Source organism: Eublepharis macularius, chromosome 5, assembly GCF_028583425.1.
Source record: "Eublepharis macularius isolate TG4126 chromosome 5, MPM_Emac_v1.0, whole genome shotgun sequence".
In the NCBI taxonomy this organism is placed as follows: domain Eukaryota; kingdom Metazoa; phylum Chordata; class Lepidosauria; order Squamata; family Eublepharidae; genus Eublepharis; species Eublepharis macularius.
The window spans coordinates 172,700,018-172,718,411 of NC_072794.1; the positions used below are offsets into that span (position 1 = coordinate 172,700,018).

At 47.4% G+C, this 18,394-nt stretch overlaps 1 protein-coding gene across 1 annotated transcript in view; it reads left to right on the forward strand.

Annotated features, from left to right (window-relative positions):
• The window catches only part of LOC129330451 (BPI fold-containing family B member 4-like), a 33,577-nt gene extending 18,782 nt beyond the window's left edge, over positions 1–14,795 (forward strand). Inside the window, exons 8-16 of the mRNA XM_054980485.1 lie at positions 4,082–4,173; positions 5,660–5,881; positions 6,884–6,937; positions 7,425–7,595; positions 9,913–9,980; positions 11,589–11,631; positions 13,233–13,296; positions 14,167–14,243; positions 14,772–14,795. Of these exons, the coding sequence (XP_054836460.1) occupies positions 4,082–4,173; positions 5,660–5,881; positions 6,884–6,937; positions 7,425–7,595; positions 9,913–9,980; positions 11,589–11,631; positions 13,233–13,296; positions 14,167–14,243; positions 14,772–14,795 (815 nt within the window). The remainder of the gene's footprint in view (positions 1–4,081; positions 4,174–5,659; positions 5,882–6,883; positions 6,938–7,424; positions 7,596–9,912; positions 9,981–11,588; positions 11,632–13,232; positions 13,297–14,166; positions 14,244–14,771) is intronic.
• Positions 14,796–18,394: the final 3,599 nt, after the last annotated feature.

An 18,394-nucleotide genomic window follows, 5' to 3' on the forward strand; every position in this document is an offset into this window, starting at 1 on the left:
AGGTTCCCAGGTCCCTATCCCCTTTGGGTGGGAGTGGGGACCCGGTACTTACCGGGAGTGTGTTCTTTGAGAATTGGTCCCAAATGTAGCACTGGAGCATTCCTGCAGCCGGTGCAACAATGTCACTTTCATAAGTGACTTCATCATACCACCATTCTGCACAGGGCTGATATCACTTCTGGGAGTAAAATAGTAAGAGTCCAGTAGCACCTTTAAGACTAACCAACTTTCTTGTAGCATAAGCTTTCGAGAACCGCAGCTCTCTTCATAAGATACAGAGAGCTGTGGTTCTCGAAAGCTTATGCTACAATAAAGGTGGTTAGTCTTAAAGGTGCTACAGGACTCTTTACTATTTTGCAACTACAGACTAACATGGCTAATTCCTCTGGACTTCTGGGTATGACATTGTCATGTCTGCTGGGAGGATGCACACCACGTGTGTTCTCAGGAAGACTGCTGGTGGCAGGTGATCTCCAGGTGGCCCAAAGCCTCTCACTAGTCACCAGCGATGGGCAGTCAAGCAGGTAAATTGACAGGCGATTGCCCACCACCGGCAAGCACCTGGGTTCCCTAAGGTGATGTCTGGTGGTCTCCCAGAATTACAACTGCTCTCCAGGCTACAGAAATCAGTTCCCCTGGACACTCTGGCATAATACCCCGCTGAAGTCCTCCCCTCCCCAAATCATGTCCTCTTCAGGCTCCATCCCCCAAATCTCCAGGGATTTCCCAACCCGGAGCTGGCAATCCATGATGGTATTTTGCAAATTGGCAAGGAGAAACTGACAATTTCTGTACTGCTACCCTAGGTTTCTGATCAGGTGTGGAAAGATGTTCCAGACCACTTGGCAAAAGGATACAGTCAAGCAGGTTGCCAAATGGTTATACAAACAGCATGGAGTAAGCTATCACTTGGCAAAGATGGTTGTCTGTATTTATCCTTATTTAGCTCACATCCAGGAGTGCGCTCCATCGCCCTCTCTGGCAGTAGGAGATAATACACTCCAAGCTCCTCTGATAGATTACACCAGGTATAAAATGTGAGGAGACAGTTTCACTGGCTCTGTTTCTTCCAATGAGACCATGAAAATAAATAACATAAAATAATATAAAATGAAAAATGAGGCCAAATGAAAATAACAACAACTGTGCTTACATACTACTCTTCTAGACAGATGAGTGCCCTGCTCAGAGCAGTGGAGAAAGTCAGTGTTAATATAATCCCCTTGATACAGCTGGGGCTGAGAGGAGTGGCTTGCTCGAGGCCTCCTGTAGCACTTGTGGCAGTGGTGGGAGTCAAACTAGCGGAGTGCTGATTTGCAGCCTCGCCACTTAACCACTGTGCTGCATCAGCTCAAGCAGATGCCCCTCGACTAGGAAGAAACGTGAACTCAATTCTGCACCCCAGAACCCATTCACAAGGCACGCTGGGCTTGCGTTTTGAGCCACCTCTGACTTCAGGTATCCGATGGATGTTTGCTTTTAGCTATTTGGTTGACATGGGAGAAAAAGCAGCTGTGGATCTTTCAAAGTTCCACCTTTGCTATCTTGTCACCTGCTGCTCCTCCACCTGTGTGGCACACCTGGAGAACTGCCTGCCATTGCATCTGATGGAGGCCTGACAGGATCACACTTTCTCCCATGTCAGCTGGAGACTTCACGGGTGGCATCTGTGGTCAGAAGTAGAGATGGGCACGAACAGAAAAAAAAACCTGAACATGATGTTCGTTGTTCGTTGCCATCCACGAACAGGGACTCACGAACAAGCACAAATATGGCCCTGTTCACGAACATGTTCGTGGTTGGCTGTTCGTGGGGGCCAGCAGGCTCTCCTCCAGCCATCATCCAAGTTTGGTCAAGATCCCTACTGCACCACTCCCAGAAACCTGACCTGAGCAGGCAGCAGGAAAGGTACCAGTAATAAATAATAGCTTGGCCCAGGGCCTGGCAGCAGCCGTGGAACTTGAAGGGGTAGATCCCTATCCCACCACACACAAAGAAAATTCAAGCTCCAATGCACTCTCTATCAAAATGCCAACAGCAACTCTCTCTCCCTCTCTACTGTCTGCAAACTAAGCCAGAGCTGGGAGCCTCCTCCCCCCTTCTCTTTGCTCCCTTGTAACAAATATGGACCTCCTCACTTGAAAGGAAGAATACCTATCAAGCTAAATTGGTCTTAGATTGGGGTTTCTGGGGCAACAGCAGGAGTTCTGACAGAGTTCTGACAATCCCTGCCTAAGTTGCCAAGGGAATTGATTGCAGGTGCCAGACTGTCTGGCTTGATGAACAACAATGAACAGCAATGAACGAGGCTTGCAATGACCACCTGTTCGTTTAGAATGGGGCCTCACGAACAGCTTGTTCGCGAACAGCAGATTGGGCTGTTCGTGGCTTTTTTTGGTTCCTATTGCTGTTCGTACCCATCTCTAGTCAGAAGTAGTGTCCCCTCATTTGCCTACCCCTCTTTTTTTTAACAGCTGCTTCCCAGACTGTCCTGCTTCGGTCCCTTAGTTCTTTCAATAGGCTTTGCCTCATTTTGGCCATTTTCCCCAAGTCTTAAAAATGGTGCCCCACTCGCGGAACGCTGGCAGCTTTACTGCACGATTTCTGATGTCACCATTTCCAAAACAGATGCAGGCAGTTATGATTCCATTTCCATGTTCTGTGAGCGGGGCGCTATTTTTAAGACATGGGGAAACAGCCTTGAACTAATGCTGTTTTAAACAGTTTCATTTTCTCTGGGGCTGCTGCTTCTACATCATTGTTAACATTTGGCTTTTACAACTGCCTTGTGCACATGTATTGGAGAGGCAGGGCATAAAAACTTTAAAGGAATAAATGGAAGGCGCTTCCCCAAGTGGGGCTACAGGACTTACAACCCCTGCCAAGTTTTGCTCCACTGGAAAAAAACAAAGATTGCTCAATGGCTGAAATCCCAAGGCCACCCGTTAGTCTTCCCAAAAAAGAGTTCCCATTGGAATATGTGAATTCTTGTTTGCTTCTCTTAAGGCCTCCCGGGGACTACCTGGCTCACCTGCTGCTTGTGCCTGCCTAGTTCTGAGGAGTCAAGAACTGGGAGAACTGGCTTTTAACCCTAGCACACCTATAGGCTCACTGGGTGACACTGTGGCCTAAGTCAGAATCATAGACTCATAGAAGCATAGAGCTGAAAGGGACCTCCAGGGACATCTAGTCCAACCCCCTGCACAATTCAGGAAATGGATACTCAGTTCCCTGAGTATCAACTGGGTTTTCTAGAGACTTGCTTCATATGTCTGTTCCTTCTTTCCTCTTGGAAACTTTGCTCTGTCACTTAGAGCCAAACTACACAAGACACCAGGCACATGTTCTTCACTTGTCAGGTCCTGTAAGTTTCCCTGGGTAGTGTAGTCTTACAAAGATCAGCCACTTGATGCGATTCTCTGTCGGGGAGAAGAGCGGTAGGGCGGAATTCTCTCTCTCTTGCAAAAAGCCATCCTGGATTTCCTACCACCTCTTACGTTCTCCCCCCGCCCCCTGAGCTCCCGGAGGAAAACTCGAGCCAGGGCTTTTTGCAAAAGAGAGAATCTCTCCCATCGCTCTTCCCCCAGCAGAGAATCGTATTGATCGGCTGTCCTTTGTAACACTACACTACCCAAGGAATCTTGTGGGACTGGACACACACCTGGGTGTCTCGTGTAGTTTCCCTCTTATTCTGGGTAATCTTCCATGTTGCTAATGACAAAGATGAAGATCACAGTCTGGCTGTGTAAAGTCAGATAATTCCAGAATTCCTTTAAAAATGGTTGAGAAAAGGTAGCATATAAATCTTTTAATAAAAAAGAAAGATACAGACTCCACCCAGCCAGAGTCCTTATCTTCTGAAGAATAGGCATGGATGCAAAAGGCAGCATGCCCTGATATGGTTCTAGTCCTCGGGGCTTCCAAGGGAGAACTTCACAGTGACTTGTGGTCCACAAGGGTCAGATTCAGTTTTTAGCCTTCACTCAGCTGCCCCAAATGTGCTGTTGGGGTTGGGAGAGACAGCAAGGAACAAAAGCAAGAGAATCCCTGAGCTCTGGTATTCCTTTCTCTCTCTGTGCAGCTTTGGTCCCGCTGGGTATCTTGGGAAGTGTCCAATACACCGTCTCCAGCCTCCCGCTAGTCACGGGGCATTTCCTGGAAATCGATTTAAATGTAAGTCCAGGTTTTTGCTTTTGCTAAGAAATGAAAAGATGAATATGGCCGCTTTAGTGGCCCTTATTTGCTCTGCTGGCTATCAGAAGAAAGATACCGAGGAGTTACTTGGGGTGTCTGTGGTTCTCAGCGATCTCCCACTTTGGCGGAGGGAGGAAGCATTAAACATAGCTTTTCTAGGTTTGCTCCTTTTTGAAATAATTGGGGATGGAGGTTAAATAGAGAACAAGGCTGGAGGAAAGATACTAATGAGGGATGTGTTGATGATTCATCAGGGACCCTCTAGGGTAGAGGATCCCTATCTAGGGTGAAATAAACTTTACTAGTTAGGGTTGCCAGGTGAGGCCTGGCAATCAGAGGGAGATGGGGGGGCAGGGACATGGAAGCACACTGTCAGAGACATAGTGATCTCATTTCTGGGGGAAACACAAAAGTGATTTTTTGGGTCCTTTCTAGGAATCACTAGAAACTCTATGGTAAAACCATAGAGTTTCTGGTGATTCCTAAAAAGGACTGCTATAACTGCCAAATTTCCCCTGGAAGTCATATCATGCCTTTAGGCCAACAACCGTATTTTGTTTCATTTTTATTCTATCACCACCCTGAATGGCAGTGATAAATAAGACCTGGAGCAGGGATCCTCCACTTCCACTGGGGGCTTGGCAGCTCTATTGCTAGTTGAGGAACAAAATGTTTGATTCCCTTCCCAGTATCTATAAATCCCAACCTAGAGCTATTAACATGGTTTAGACCAAATGCTTTCTTGTAATTTCCTTTTCTCAGGAGCAAGGGAGGTTTGTGTAATTGGTGGGAAGGAAAGAACTCCTTATTGTCCATAGAAGGAAAGTAGCAAGTCTGTCTTCTCCTTCTTCGCTAGAACCAATTTATATCCTTCTCCTCTGCTCAGCCAAGTTGGAAGCTTTCTTTTGTCACAAGGAGTCTTTTCTCAGTTGGAAGAAGCTTTTCGAGGAAGGCTTCCAACTTGGCTGAGCAGAATAGTGGATGGATACGAGCTGCAATAAGCAGCCCTCTGCAGAGGGCAGGCGTAGTCAGAGGGGAGCATCAAGCATCTGCCAGGGCTGGCCCAAGACATTCCACTCTCGGAGGGGTGGCACTACGACCCAAGTGTGCTTCAGTGTCTCTTGCAATGCCGCAGAGGATGTTTAGGTCAGGTTATCAGATTTCACACAATGGCACCCAGTGGAAGATGCTCGCCATGAGACACTTGTGCTTCCCCAGGGAACCCAATCATGTACCACACTGCTTCACTGGCACCTCTAGAACCTTAAAGCCTTATGCATTTGCCTGGATTTCCTTTGCAGGTGGGTTGGACCGTCCCAGGAATTCCTTGCAATAAGACTTGCCTTCCCCTTTCAGGACTAAAAGACTAGTTATTCTTGTCAAACTATGTGGGTGAAGTGCAAAGATAGATGTCTTTGCCGAGCCTCCTTTCGAACGTCTAATTATCTCTCCCTCTCCCTTCTAGACTGTAGTGGGGCAAGTGGCTGGGCCCCTCCTCGACTACCCGCTGGGCAAGCCAGAGGCTGTGCCGTTGCCTCCAAGGGCACCAAACGCTCCAATGCCCCCGATGCCCCCCATGGCTGATACAACGAACTCCCAGCTCGGTCTCTCGGTCAGCTTCCTCAGCTCGGTGGTGGCTGTCCTCCAGAAACAAGGTGCTCTGGACATAGACATCTCTGACGGGATGGTGAGTTGCAAGCCTCATGCTGTGGGCGGGACCTCTCACACCTTTGTGCCCCTGGAGTCAGGAGGGCAAGAAGGAGGGGCATGAGAAAACAGGGAAATGTAGAGCCCCGTGGCGCAGAGGGGTAAGCGGCAGTACTGCAGCCCGAGCTCTGCTCACAACCTGAGTTCGATCCTGGTGGAAGCCGGGTTCAGGTAGCCGGCTCAAGGTTGACTCAGCCTTCCATCCTTCTGAGGTCGGTATCGATCCTGGCGGAAGCTGGGTTCAAGTAGCCAGCTCAAGGTTGACTCAGCCTTCCATCCTTCCGAGGTCGGTAAAATGAGTACCCAGTTTCCTGGGGGTAAAGTGTAGATGAGTGGGGAAGGCGATGGCAAACCACCCTGTAACAGAAGTCTGCCAAGAAAATGTCGTGATGTGACGTCCCCCCAGTAATGACTTGGTGTTTGCACCTTTACCTTTTACCTAGGACTTCTGGCAATGGTGCCCTTGATTTCTAAATCAAGTCAATGTGCGAGGGCCTGGCAGCATTCCATCCTTGGACTTGAAATAATGATGCCAAATCTCACTTGTATGGTGTCTAAACTTGGGTTGCACTCTGCGTATGTTCAAAAGTACTCACTTTTTTGGCACACAAGTTCCAGAGCACAGCCCTGGGGTTCTGGGGCTCAGTCGTAGTAAATCTGGGCTTAGATTACACTGAGAATTTTTGGTGTGGATAGGACACGTGCTCTTCCACTGAGCTCTGGCCTTCTATGTGCTGTTTGCCATTTGTGGGCTTACTGCATTGCTGTCTGTTGCTCTGAAACTGGAAATACCGCAATGGCCTCTGTCAGGTCAGTGGTCTTCTTTCCAATGCTCTGAGCCTTTGGCACTATGCGTAGCCCATCACAGGGCAAGCCTAACTGGAATTAAGCTGAGGAACAACAGATGAAGGGCTAGATTTCCCATGCACTTCCTCTGCAGATTCCATTAAATAGCTGCTTTGTCTCTTCTTTCCCGCCCCAGTTCCCCGAACTTCCTCCCCTGACAACATCGACTCTCGGGGCTTTGATTCCAGCGGTAAGTCCTCTCAATTTAGGTAGCATCTTAACTAAATTGCACAAATGCACAGCCATCCCTGTTGCAGGGTGTGGCTCAGCTTGGAGCTCGAGAATCCAGACCGTCTGAGCAGGGCCGTTTCCACACGGCTTACCTGGGCTCGTAACATCCCGGTAGATCGCGCAAAAAATGTGGAAGATCGCGTTTTCTCGTGTGAGATTTGTGCAATGTCATGTGACATCGTGCAAATCTCGCGTGGGGAAATGCGATCTTCCGTGTTTTTTGCACGATCTACCGGGATGTTACGAGCCCAGGTAAGCTGTGTGGAAACGGCCCAGAAGTTGGTTTTTGAGCCACGAAAGCCTTTCAGGCGTAGGTGAGCATAGAAACCAGCTGCAGAGACCATCCAAAAAGGAGGCTGAGATCCAAAATGGTGCCTGCAGCACATGATGTGGCTGGTGAGTCACAGGCCCATGTGCTCCATGTCTTCCTTCTGGGCTACCTACAGGTGTTCCAGATGTTCCCAGAGCCGCGATCTCTAATTCTGAAGGTGGCTGTCCCTGAGGTGCCCACAGTGAAGCTGCAGAAAGACAAGGGCCTCATTCACCTCATGGCAACTTCTGAAGTGCTGGCCTCCAAGCCAAACGACGCTCATCAGTCCCTCTGTGTCCTCAACATTGTGAGTGCTGCGAAAGACAAATGCGATTTTGGGCTGTGTCAACAGAAGCATAGTGTCCGGATCACGCAAAGTGACGGTATCTCTCTACTCTGCTCTGGTTAGACCTCAGCTAGAGTATTGTGTTCCGTTTGGGGCACCACAATTTCAGAAGGATATAGACACGCTGGAACGTGTCCAGAGGAGGTCAACGAAGATGGTGAGGGGTCTGGAGACCAAGTCCTAGGAGGAAAGGTTGAAGGAGCTCGGAATGTTTAGCCTGGAGATCACCACCTTGGGGTCAGGGAGCAATTTCCCCCAGGCCAGTTTGGCTAGGGATGCTGGAGATGTTTTGCCATCTTCTGGGCTTAGAGCAGGGGGGTCACTGGAGGTGTATGGGAGGGAGGTAACGAATTTCCTTCACTGTGCAGGTGGTTGGACTAGATGACCCTGGAGGTCTTTTCAAACCCTAGGATTCTATGAAACATCCAGGGGGGAAAGAACATGAGACGTTGCTGGGAAAGAATTCCTCTTGTCCAACTTTCATTGATTTTGTGGGGCCAGGAGGAAATTGCCCTTCCTGGCAGAAGAAAGGTGGTTATGTGGGTGCTTGTGTGGGGGTGATCAGAGAGGACGATGGTGCTTCAGGTTCGCCACATTAGCAAAATTAATTGTAGCTACTGAGCATGCATCTAATACTCACTTGTGGATATGGACAAAATGCAGAAGTGACTTGCCCGTGGCTGAGAATGCCTTGTATTTGAGAGCGGATGTGGTGTGGCGGTTAGTGTGTTGGGTTAGGATTTGGAAGGCCTGGGTTCAAATCCCCACTCAGCCATAAAGCGGATGGCCGGTCTTTCTCTCTCCGCCTAGCTCTACCTTGCAGAGTTGTTGTGAGGCTAAAAGAAGAGCGCCTTCTTCACAGCCTTGAGCTTCTTGGGGGAGCTCCGGGATGAAAGGCGCTAGATAAAGAGAGAGCAATGGGGTGGGAGAGGAAGGCGGGTGGCCAGGGAGAAGCGCCCGCCCCTCGGCCTTCGCACAGAGGCTGTTCTGATGCTTTTGGCCAAGTACAGTATGAGAGCTCTGCTAAGGCGTGGCCTTTGGGAAGATGAGGCTGCTGCATAATCTGCGAGGTGCATCCAGGTCAAAGATTGCGGCCCAGCAGGCTCTGCCTTTTTCCCCGGGAGCCTGGGATTGTGCCTCTCAGCTGCTTTGTTAATTCCTTCTGAATGCGTTGTTTGAGTTGCCATGTCCTGTCGCCCCAGGCCTTGCAAGGCAGGGCTTCAGGTGGGGGAGGACGGCCCTGGAGCAAGCTGAGATGCTGCCAGCCGGGCAGGGCCACTTGGCTCAACTCGCCCTGGGTTCCCATTGGCTCACCAGGAACTTTCGCAGGACATCCAAGGGCCAATCCAACTGGGGCCTCCTTACAGAATCCCCTGCTGCAATGATTCCAAGTAAATGGGTGCACGTGTCTTTAAATGCTTGGTTTGAGCTAGGTGAAGAGTGGGGGTGAAAGGGAGGGATGAGTGAGCGATATGATTGGTTGACATAGGGCCAAGCTACAAGTGACGAATGACACTTGAATGGCCAGTGGATTGAGTGGAGGACAAGTGAACAGGGAGAAATACACTTGCCGTTCAAGTGTCATTCGTCACTTGTAGCTTGGCCCTGAGAGTGTGGGCGGAGTGAATGCAGTTTAGACTGGGAGGGCAGAGAGCAAAGTTTCAGTCAGAAGAAAGCAGGCTGGCTGTGTGCTGCCTGAGTATACTGAAGTATTCATGACAGAAATATGACCTGTGTGGAACCTGAACTGAGCATGTTTGTGAAAGGACACTCAGTCAGGGAAAGGGAGGCCGGCTGTGGGCTGCCTGAGCAGGTTTCATATTTCTGTGAATGAGAGTCAGGGAAGGAGAGGCTAGCTGTGTGCTGCCTGAGTATACTTGAAGTATTTGTGAGAGAACTATTGAGTCTAGTGAAGGAGGCTAACTGTGTGTGAAGCCTTAGAAGAGATCTGTGTGAATGAGTTTATAAGAAGTAGCTTTAAGAACTAAGAACTACTTTTATGAAACCAATACACTTCTTGAAAAATAAACATTTATTTTGTTTTGTTATATCCCATTGTAGCTGTCATTGCTATATCCCATTCATATCCTCAGGGCCACATAGAACCACAAAGGAGCCTGAGGCTTAAACATGTTACAAAAGGGGAAATTTAAATAAAACATTTTGGAATAATATATTCCTGGTGGCAGCAAACTACCCAGAGGGTGTAAGGGGAAGATTAAAAGAAAAATCTACCCCAAAGAAAGTACAGGTCATAACACCCACTTTCTCATGGCAGGACACTTCTTTGCTGGCCAAGTTTTCTGTCGAAGACAACAAGCTGAAGATCAGCGTCGAGCTTGACAAGTGAGTAGGGCACCCCTGGAGACAAACCCTCACCCGTTGCTTCACACGTTGGCCGAGGCGAAGTTGGAACTTGGTGAGCGTGTCTAGAAATTGCAACACTCTGAGGTCCCCTCTTTTATGTTGTATCATCAGTTTGAAGCAATCTTCTGCCCTAAATGCAATATAGACACAAATGTAATGCAGGCTGGACAGAGGTACCACCGGGGCTTTTTTTCAGCTGGAACGCGGTGGAAGGAAGTTCTGGCACCTCTTGAAAATGGCCACATGGCCGGTGGCCACGCCCCCTGACAGAAGGGAGACAGATCTCCAGACAGAGCTGAGTGGCGCCGAGGGCAATCTAAACGCCCCTCTGTCTGGAGATCAGGGGGCGGGGCCACCGGCCATGTGACCATTTTCACGGAGAGTGATTTAAACTTTTAAAAACTCCCTCTTTGTTCAAATCAACCTCTTCTGCATGAAGTTGCATCTCCTTTGAGGCAGCAGGTTCACCTATGGTTGCCACCTCTGGATTAGGAAATTCCTGGAGACTTGGGGGTGGGGGTGGAGGCAAGGGAGGGGGGTTTGGGGAGGGGAGGTACCTCGGTGGGGCATAACACCATAGAGTCCACTTTCCAAAGAATCAGTTTTCTCCAGGGGAACTGGTCTCTGTTGCTTGGAGATCAGTTGTAATTCCGGGATATCTCCAGCCACCCCCTGGAGGCTGGCAACCCTAGGCTTACCGCTTGGGGAGCTCCTGGATCCTGCTGTGGTGCTTGAGAAACAGATTTCCAGCTGTGGCTTTTCATAGCTTTGGCCAGTTTTGCAGCTGCAGCTGTTTCTGGAGAGGTCTGACCCCGGAGGATAGATGACTGTAAGACCCTCTATGTGGAAATAGCTTGGAAGTCCGTTTAGAAACTTCAGCTGGTGCAAACTGCAGTCACAACAGTAACAAAGACTTGCTGTGGGGGGTCTTTTCTCTTGGTTTTCTTTCTGGGGCCATGTCAGAGTAGTGGAACTGACCTTTGAACCCCACAACAGCCGTGGGCCAGGATCTCTGGGGGCCCCTCTGCATCTGTTGGAACCTGCTTGTAGTCTAAGGAGACCTGGTCGACTCTCTTGTCATTGGTCTAATAGAGGGCACACTTCTTTTCTGTGTATGGGGTGGGGTAGAGGGTTAATCCAGTTTTGATTATTGAAGTGTTGAGTTGAGGGATATTCCCCCTTTCCTGCTTTTATTGTTTATTGGTGAACTGCTGTTTGTTTTATCAGTTTACTACGGTGATTGACTGACTTTCGATGGAGTTTGAAGTTTTATCATTTTAGTCCGCTGTTAATATTTGTGGGTTTTTTTTATTATCTAATTTTTGCAAGACTGGCCCAATACTTTGGTAAAAAGGTGGTAGTGTCTGCTGCTTTCCCACGTGCTGAATACTTTGAATTCACTTACAATACCTTTTTGCGAGCACTTCAAAGTAGATTTTCTCAATGCACTCAGTAAAATCCAGTTGCAAAGTTCATTGAGAGTGGATTGAAAGAGCATTATTTAGCATGTGTGAAAGCAATATCTAGTCAACCGCCAGGTGCCAGATTTCCTAATTCTCCCCTGAATGTTCTCTTTTGTTTCCGCAGAACCCACCTCACCTTGGCATCTTCAAACCTTGGGAAATTTGATGTAAGAATGCAAATTTAGGGATAAGTGGCTGCCTCTGCTTCCATTCCTTTACTGTTCCGAAATGTCGATCTGCATAGATGTCCATGTTTCATTAATCCTGGTTTAACTAGGAAGGTGTTCAAGACTAATTTTGGAACTGGATTGTGCACAGTTTTTAGCTCCAGTCCTAACCATTTCTTTATGATGGACAAATGCTCATTTTTAAAACACTGCAAAAAAGCACTCTCTATATGCATATACATAAGCTTGTATTAATATTGGTTTTTTGTGTGGTGTGTTACTGGTACACCTATGTTGTCCTGCAAGATTCAAGTTTAGTGACACCTTAAGGACAAACAAGATTTCCAGGGTATAAGCTTTCCAGAGTCAAAGTTCCCTATACACCCTAACTTCTTTATTTTCTTCACCCCTCCCACCTCATGATTGGGATATAAAGGCTCAGGGATCTCCATTCCAACTTGTATCTGATGAAGGGAGCTTTGATTCTCAAAAACTCACACCCTGGAATTCTTGTTCGTCTTTAAGGTGCACCTGGACTCGAGTCTTTATTGCAGACCAACACGGCTACCCACCTGAAATGATGTGGTTTATGTATTAGTAAAATATCATTGGAAAAGAATCTTGATATACCTCTGCTAATGTAGTGTGCTATTAATGTGTTCATGCACATCACTGGCATGTGGGATAGATGCACTGGAATTCCCAGCTGTGGTAGTTTGCACTTGTGCAGCACTCCTTATACAATTAGTAACGAAATACAGGAAAAACCGACAAGTTCTTGGTGCAATGTGCCCCAAAATGAGCTGTAGCCAGTCTGGGTCTCTGAGAAGTGTATCTGCATTTATTTATGATTTCAGACATTTTTATGCTGCCTCCCCAGTGAAAATACCATACAATCCATATAAATTATCAGGGTCAAAAATAAAACAATCCATTATGTTTCCAAGCAAAAGCATGTCTCATTCCCACACTGCATTTTTAGATATGTAGTTTCTTAGGCATAAAGTGTGACACTCTCACTCCAGAAGAGTTAGCTGTGTTAATAGAAAAGAGTCCAGTAGCACCTTTAAGACTAACCAATTTTTCTTTTTGCCCTCCATGCATCTGACGAAGAGAACTGTGATTCTCGAAAGCTTATGCTACAGTAAAGTTGGTTAGTCTTAAAGGTGCTACTGGACTCTTTACTATTTTACGCCCACCCCAGAGGTTCTACCTCTGAGAGTCAGAAGAATGCTTCATTGGTACCACCTGAAATGTGCTGTATGCAAAACAGACCATCATTGGTCCTAGCTAAAATAACTAAACCCACTTTGCAAGCATGTCTAGGCTGTAAGAAAAATATAGCAGCAGACTCAGAATTTCTATCTGAGGCCAAGGGAGAACAAACTTTCCAGGATAATTTGCAGCAATCAGTAATTCTTGGAGTTCACTTCAAGTTCAAGAACTCAGAGCCCAGAGGGCCTGCTGATCAGAGTGACTGAAATTATGCCAGTGCTAAAGTGCAGACATTGTTAAATCCAGTCACCCTGGGATGGGGTCTGTGGTTATTTATTGCTCCTGGCTAAACTGGGGATGTTCAACCACTTCTCTTGTTGATGCAGGTTTCGCTCATGGAAGGACTGGTTGGCAAGATTTTTGATGTTGCATTCCTTCCAGCAATGAACAGTAAGGCCGTCCATCAGACCAGTTCTGTTTAAAGGCACCACCCTGAAGTCCCTGCCCAGGTGCCATCCTATTGAAAGGGGAAAGGGAATTGACAAGGCCCATGGACCAATCCCTGAAGCAAAAGACTCAGAGTCTCTCTACATGTGACATCTGACACATGAAGAACACATGTTGGGAGATGCAATGGTAGCTGGGAAGGGTAGTTTAAAAAGACAGAGCTGGCAGCAGGACAAAGGCTTTGCTATATGCTGGAGCTGTGTGAAGGGGCTGTGAAATGCCAGAAGGGAAACTTCAGCCCATTAGAACCTCTCCAGGTCCAAGCCCAGCACTGGAAGGCAGCTCCAGCCCATTTCCATTCCTCGCTGCCCTCTGGTTGCCATCCCACCCATTTTTAGATTGGAGAGGTGAAATTCACAGAGCCTTGGGGAGGTGAAGATGAAATTAACAAACCCTCTGAAGAGCGATCTCTGCCAGCTTTGTTTTTTTAAACTATGCTTCCTGGCTAACATGGAGTCTCCCTACACTTGACGAACATGAGCTGAGGCATCTCGTTAGAGAGACTCTCAGATCTGCAACTACGGAGAAATGTTGCCGATTGCTGGGAAGGAAATTTGTAAAGTTCTAGTGGAGCCCGCCCTCACCACCATACCTCAAATGTTGGATTAATGCTTGATTAACAAAATGCTAGATTAACAAAGACTCTTTATGCTCCCTGGAAGTTCCTTAGCTATTCTTTCATCCAAGCCAAACCTCAGATTTTGCTTCAGGTGAGAAGTGGTGGACAGGGAGTAGAACAAGAGAGGAGAGAGAACCCCTCCTTTGCCTTCCTTTACCTGGAAATCCAAGAAAGTTTCTTCTTTCTGCTTGCAGGTGTGTTAGGAGGGGGGGTCCCTCTTCCCAAACTGCTGGACATCGACTTCAATAATGCGGATATTGATGTCATTGAAGTAAGTGCTCTTTCCCCAATCCGAGAGGATGCTTTGCCTTTGTCCAATGATGCCACACCTGATTCTTTTTGACTTTGTGTTTTTCCCCTCTCTGTCATCCATTTGGGTTTGTGTCATTTTCCTTGCAGCCTGGATGATTCTTTTGTTTTCCTTTTTAGGACATTTTTCCCAGTTTTATGACATTTTTTTACTCGAAAACTTTATGCCCAGGATAGACAATTGACACAAAATGAGGGTGAAAAGTGTGCTCACTTGAATGCGGAAAGATCAGCAGGAGGCTAGAGATGGCGGTGTAACTCTGCCGCTCGTTTATTGCAGAGGAAAAACAAACTTGAGCTATGAGCATGTCCATGCATGGAACTATCCCGTTGGCTTCCAGCAGTCAATTATTTAAGATGTTTATTTCCTGAAATCTTAAATTAAAAAATTGTCAAGGTGGGTCATGGTGTGCTCTGCAAAAACAGATTGGCAAAGAAATAGGAGCGGAGACAGTTGAGAGGGAACCTTTCTGTTCTTTCTTTTTATTAGGATCTGCTTGTGCTGTCCGCGTGATGCGATTCAAGAAGGAGAGGCGCAGAAAGAGCTGGCCAGAGACTCAAACCAAAGCAGTGTGGAGCATCGCTCTCCCTCTTAACCCACTCTGTTTCAACCAAGACCTCGGTCCTCCCGGCACACACAGCCCTGCTTTCAGTAGAAGGTGGTTTCAAAGCGCTGTTTGCTTCTGTACGTTAAGGAGCCCCTTGTCCTTTCTGTGTGAACAGAGCAGCTTAGCTGTGTCCGAGTGGGTGCCCACCTCCGTGTATGTGTTGTGCTTTTTATTTTACTTGTTTCAATAAAAGTTTCTCTTTCCCCTGCATTTGAAACGACTGAGCCTCTTGGATTCTGCGTCTGCTGCTGCAGCTAAAAGGAAAAAGAATCCCATCTGGCAGATATGAAAGGACGAATAAATTAATTATCTCTTCTGGGGAGGCAATTAGCAGGTTGATCAGAGCCTCTAATGGAGCCCGAGGGTAGAGAGATAAATTGGAACGACACACTTCCGTCGCCTTTGCCTGACGTTGGGAAAGCCTAATGACTTGATAGGGAGGAAAAGAGAATAATTCATCACAGGCCTTTTCTTTATGCCAGGCAAAAATGGGGACATTTCTCAAGCACAGAGGTGCCAAGAGAATTTAGCTGTCACCGAACGCACATTAGGCTGTGGAATGAGGCTTATCTGGAGTAGTTAGGGGGGAAACTCACCACAATTTGATTTATAATGGCTTTGGTATTTCTTAGGTTTCTTGGAGATCAGTAGGGCGGCCAGGTAGCACACTATGGCAGGAGACCTCGTAGGGTTCTTACGGGGTGGAGAATGTCTTTTTCTGAAATTCACTTGTTTAGATACAGCCACCGAGTCCTCTAATTCTCTCTCTTTTTTCTCTTTCAAGAGCAGGATTTCTCTTTCATTTCTCTTTCACGAGGAATCAGGATGCTCTTTTGTAACTTCAGCCATTGCTGTTGTTTCATGTTATACACCTCAGGGTGGTGCTGTGGTAGGAAAAAACTTGGGAAAACAGGGCCTGCCTCTAAGCATTTACAGACTGAAATTCTGAAATTTTGCAGAACGTACCTTCTTTTCCTTCTTCTCTTCAAATTTCTCTTTGATCAAAAAGCAATTCATTAGAAACTGACTCCAAGCTCCTAAAAGGAGCAAAAGAAAAGGGCTGTTGGATTTCAGGGAGAAACTGAGTAAAGAGCAATTTAGAGACTCTGAGAGATCTCTGTCTTTTGGTGCTACACCTCTGAAGATGCCAGCCACAGCTGCTGGCGAAACGTCAGGAACTACAATGCCAAGACCACGGCAATACAGCCCGGAAAACCCACAACAACCAGCAATTTAGAGAATTTCTCTTAACTCTATAACCTCTTGCCTGTATGCTCCTTTCCTCTGCTGCCACTTGATGGGGGAAGTGGGGAGGGAAAGTGTGGGTTGCAGTACCCCATTTTTTCTTTGTTGCTGCTTTACCTTTCCCTGAAGCAAAATGGAAAGGAAGATTTCAGGCAATTTAAAAGGAGGGAGAGAGAAAGATGAAGTCAGTCCTTAAAAAGGAATGCATTGCAAAGTCCTAGCTTAGCCTGCAGAGGCAAAACAGCCTCTTCCCGTAGCCAATTTGTTGCTAGAATATGGAAGTCTGCAGAGGCAATGCCATATAAGGGGACATCTGAGAAGTGAGCCAAGAGAGAAATCCCATCAAAGAGAAACGCCAGATCAAAAGTGGTTTGGAAATCCAGGGAAGGACATTTTAGAGCTGTGCTTCCAGATTTCTGCTTCCGCCTTGGTGTAGTAGCCTGTTGTCTGGTCATGCCCTAAATCTTCTACTTTGGGAGCAATGAGTACAAGGTACTGAAAATGTGCAGATGTCTTCCCTCTGATTCACACTGCACTGGAGCCTACCACTAGGGACAGAAATTGCAGGTAGAGCTCTGATCTGATATCTCCCCTGTAGGAAAGCTAGAAGACTGTGTGCCAAGCAGCCAGGAGGAAGAGAGGAAGAAGGGACCAAAAAAAAAAAAAAGGCTGCAGAAATGAGAAAGCAATGCAGTTAAAATAAGATATGCATACAATATCAGAGCCATAAACAATCCCTTTATTAAAGCATCCTCTTGAACACTTCTAGTTTTCCTTTATAAACACGCCCGCCTGATGGTTCTGTTTTGTGCATTCTGCTGAACGATAGAAATGCATTTCCACTTTCTAGACCACCTCAGTCAGGCCATCCCATAAAGTGGGAACCACAACAGGATATTTCGGTTTGGGCAACTGCTGACCTTACCGATGTGCCGTGCGGCACCTTCAGCAGACTTTGCCCTTTGGCTCATGCTTAAGGGCTCACACCTCTGACTCCATGAAGGTACAATCCCTGCAAAAAGAAGAGGGGAAAGCCTGCTACAGCAGTCCTGTGGGATCTTCCTCAGTTTCCACTTCTGCTTCCTCTTCCCTATTTCAGTCCTCTAGGTTAATCCCCAGGGAGCTGACCCAGTTCCTTACACATACCAGCTCAATATGATTCTTAACTGATGACCCCAGAGGTCAGGGGATCCTTTTTTTTAGTACCTGTGACAGTCACACATAGGGATGCCAGTCCCCCACCAGCGGCGGGGGAATCCCCTGCTCCCACCGTCCACCACCTGCTCCCGCTTACCCGGCTGGTGGGGGTACTGCATTTCCTGGTGCATCCTGAGTGCACCCCTAGGCAGCATAGTGTGCTCCTGCGTGCTGCAGCAACCTGATTCGGCCAGATTTGGGCTAGATTCAGCCTTAATTGGGCCCGATTTGGCCCAAATTGGGCCACTGAGGGGTGCGGGAGCACTCCCACACTCTGCAGCAGTCAGATTCAGGCCTGATTCGGCCCACTGTGTAGCGTGAGAGCACTGCTGCGCTCTGCAGCGGCTGGATCTGGGCCGATTTGGGCCCGATTCAGCCCGAATCAGCCTGGACTTGGGCCAAATTAGGCTAGAATATGGAGGTCTGCAAAGAGAGCACATGTTTGTAGAGGCAATGCCTTCTCTAGGGGGGCTTTCCTTGTAAGATTTGCAGCTGCTCATTTTTATAAAATGATGGCATAGAAAATTAAAGACAAAAGCCCCTTCTGCAGCAGGGACGTCACCCCTCACTATCCCCGAAGTCAAGCCGAAAGGCATGGAATCGGCTTGTCTGGGCCCTTTCGCACCTCTCACGTTTGGTCAGTGTGGTGCTATTCTTTTTAGTCTGCTCCATGTCAAAATACATCAGGATTGATGAGTGCCGGTGCTTTCGTCACCGATGCCCTTATCAGTGACGTCACAGCACCAGCCCTTTCCTTTTTTCCTTTTTTTTTTTTTTTGCACACGTGATAAATTAATGCATCGCTGGAACTCTGGGTCAATCTATTTCTTGGATTTCTTTCTCTCAACCCATCGATGCTTCGATCTTATGCTAGATTTTTTTTTAAAAAAAATTAAAACTAGTGGCAAGGAAAACGGAGAGAAAAGAGGGGAGGGACAGGAATGGAAAGGAGGGGGAGGGAGTGGCTGGATAGACAATGAAGTGGGCTGGCGGGGGGGGCAGAAGATGGTGGAATGCTAAAAGATGGGATAAAGAGTGTACATGGGGAAACAGAAAAAAAAGT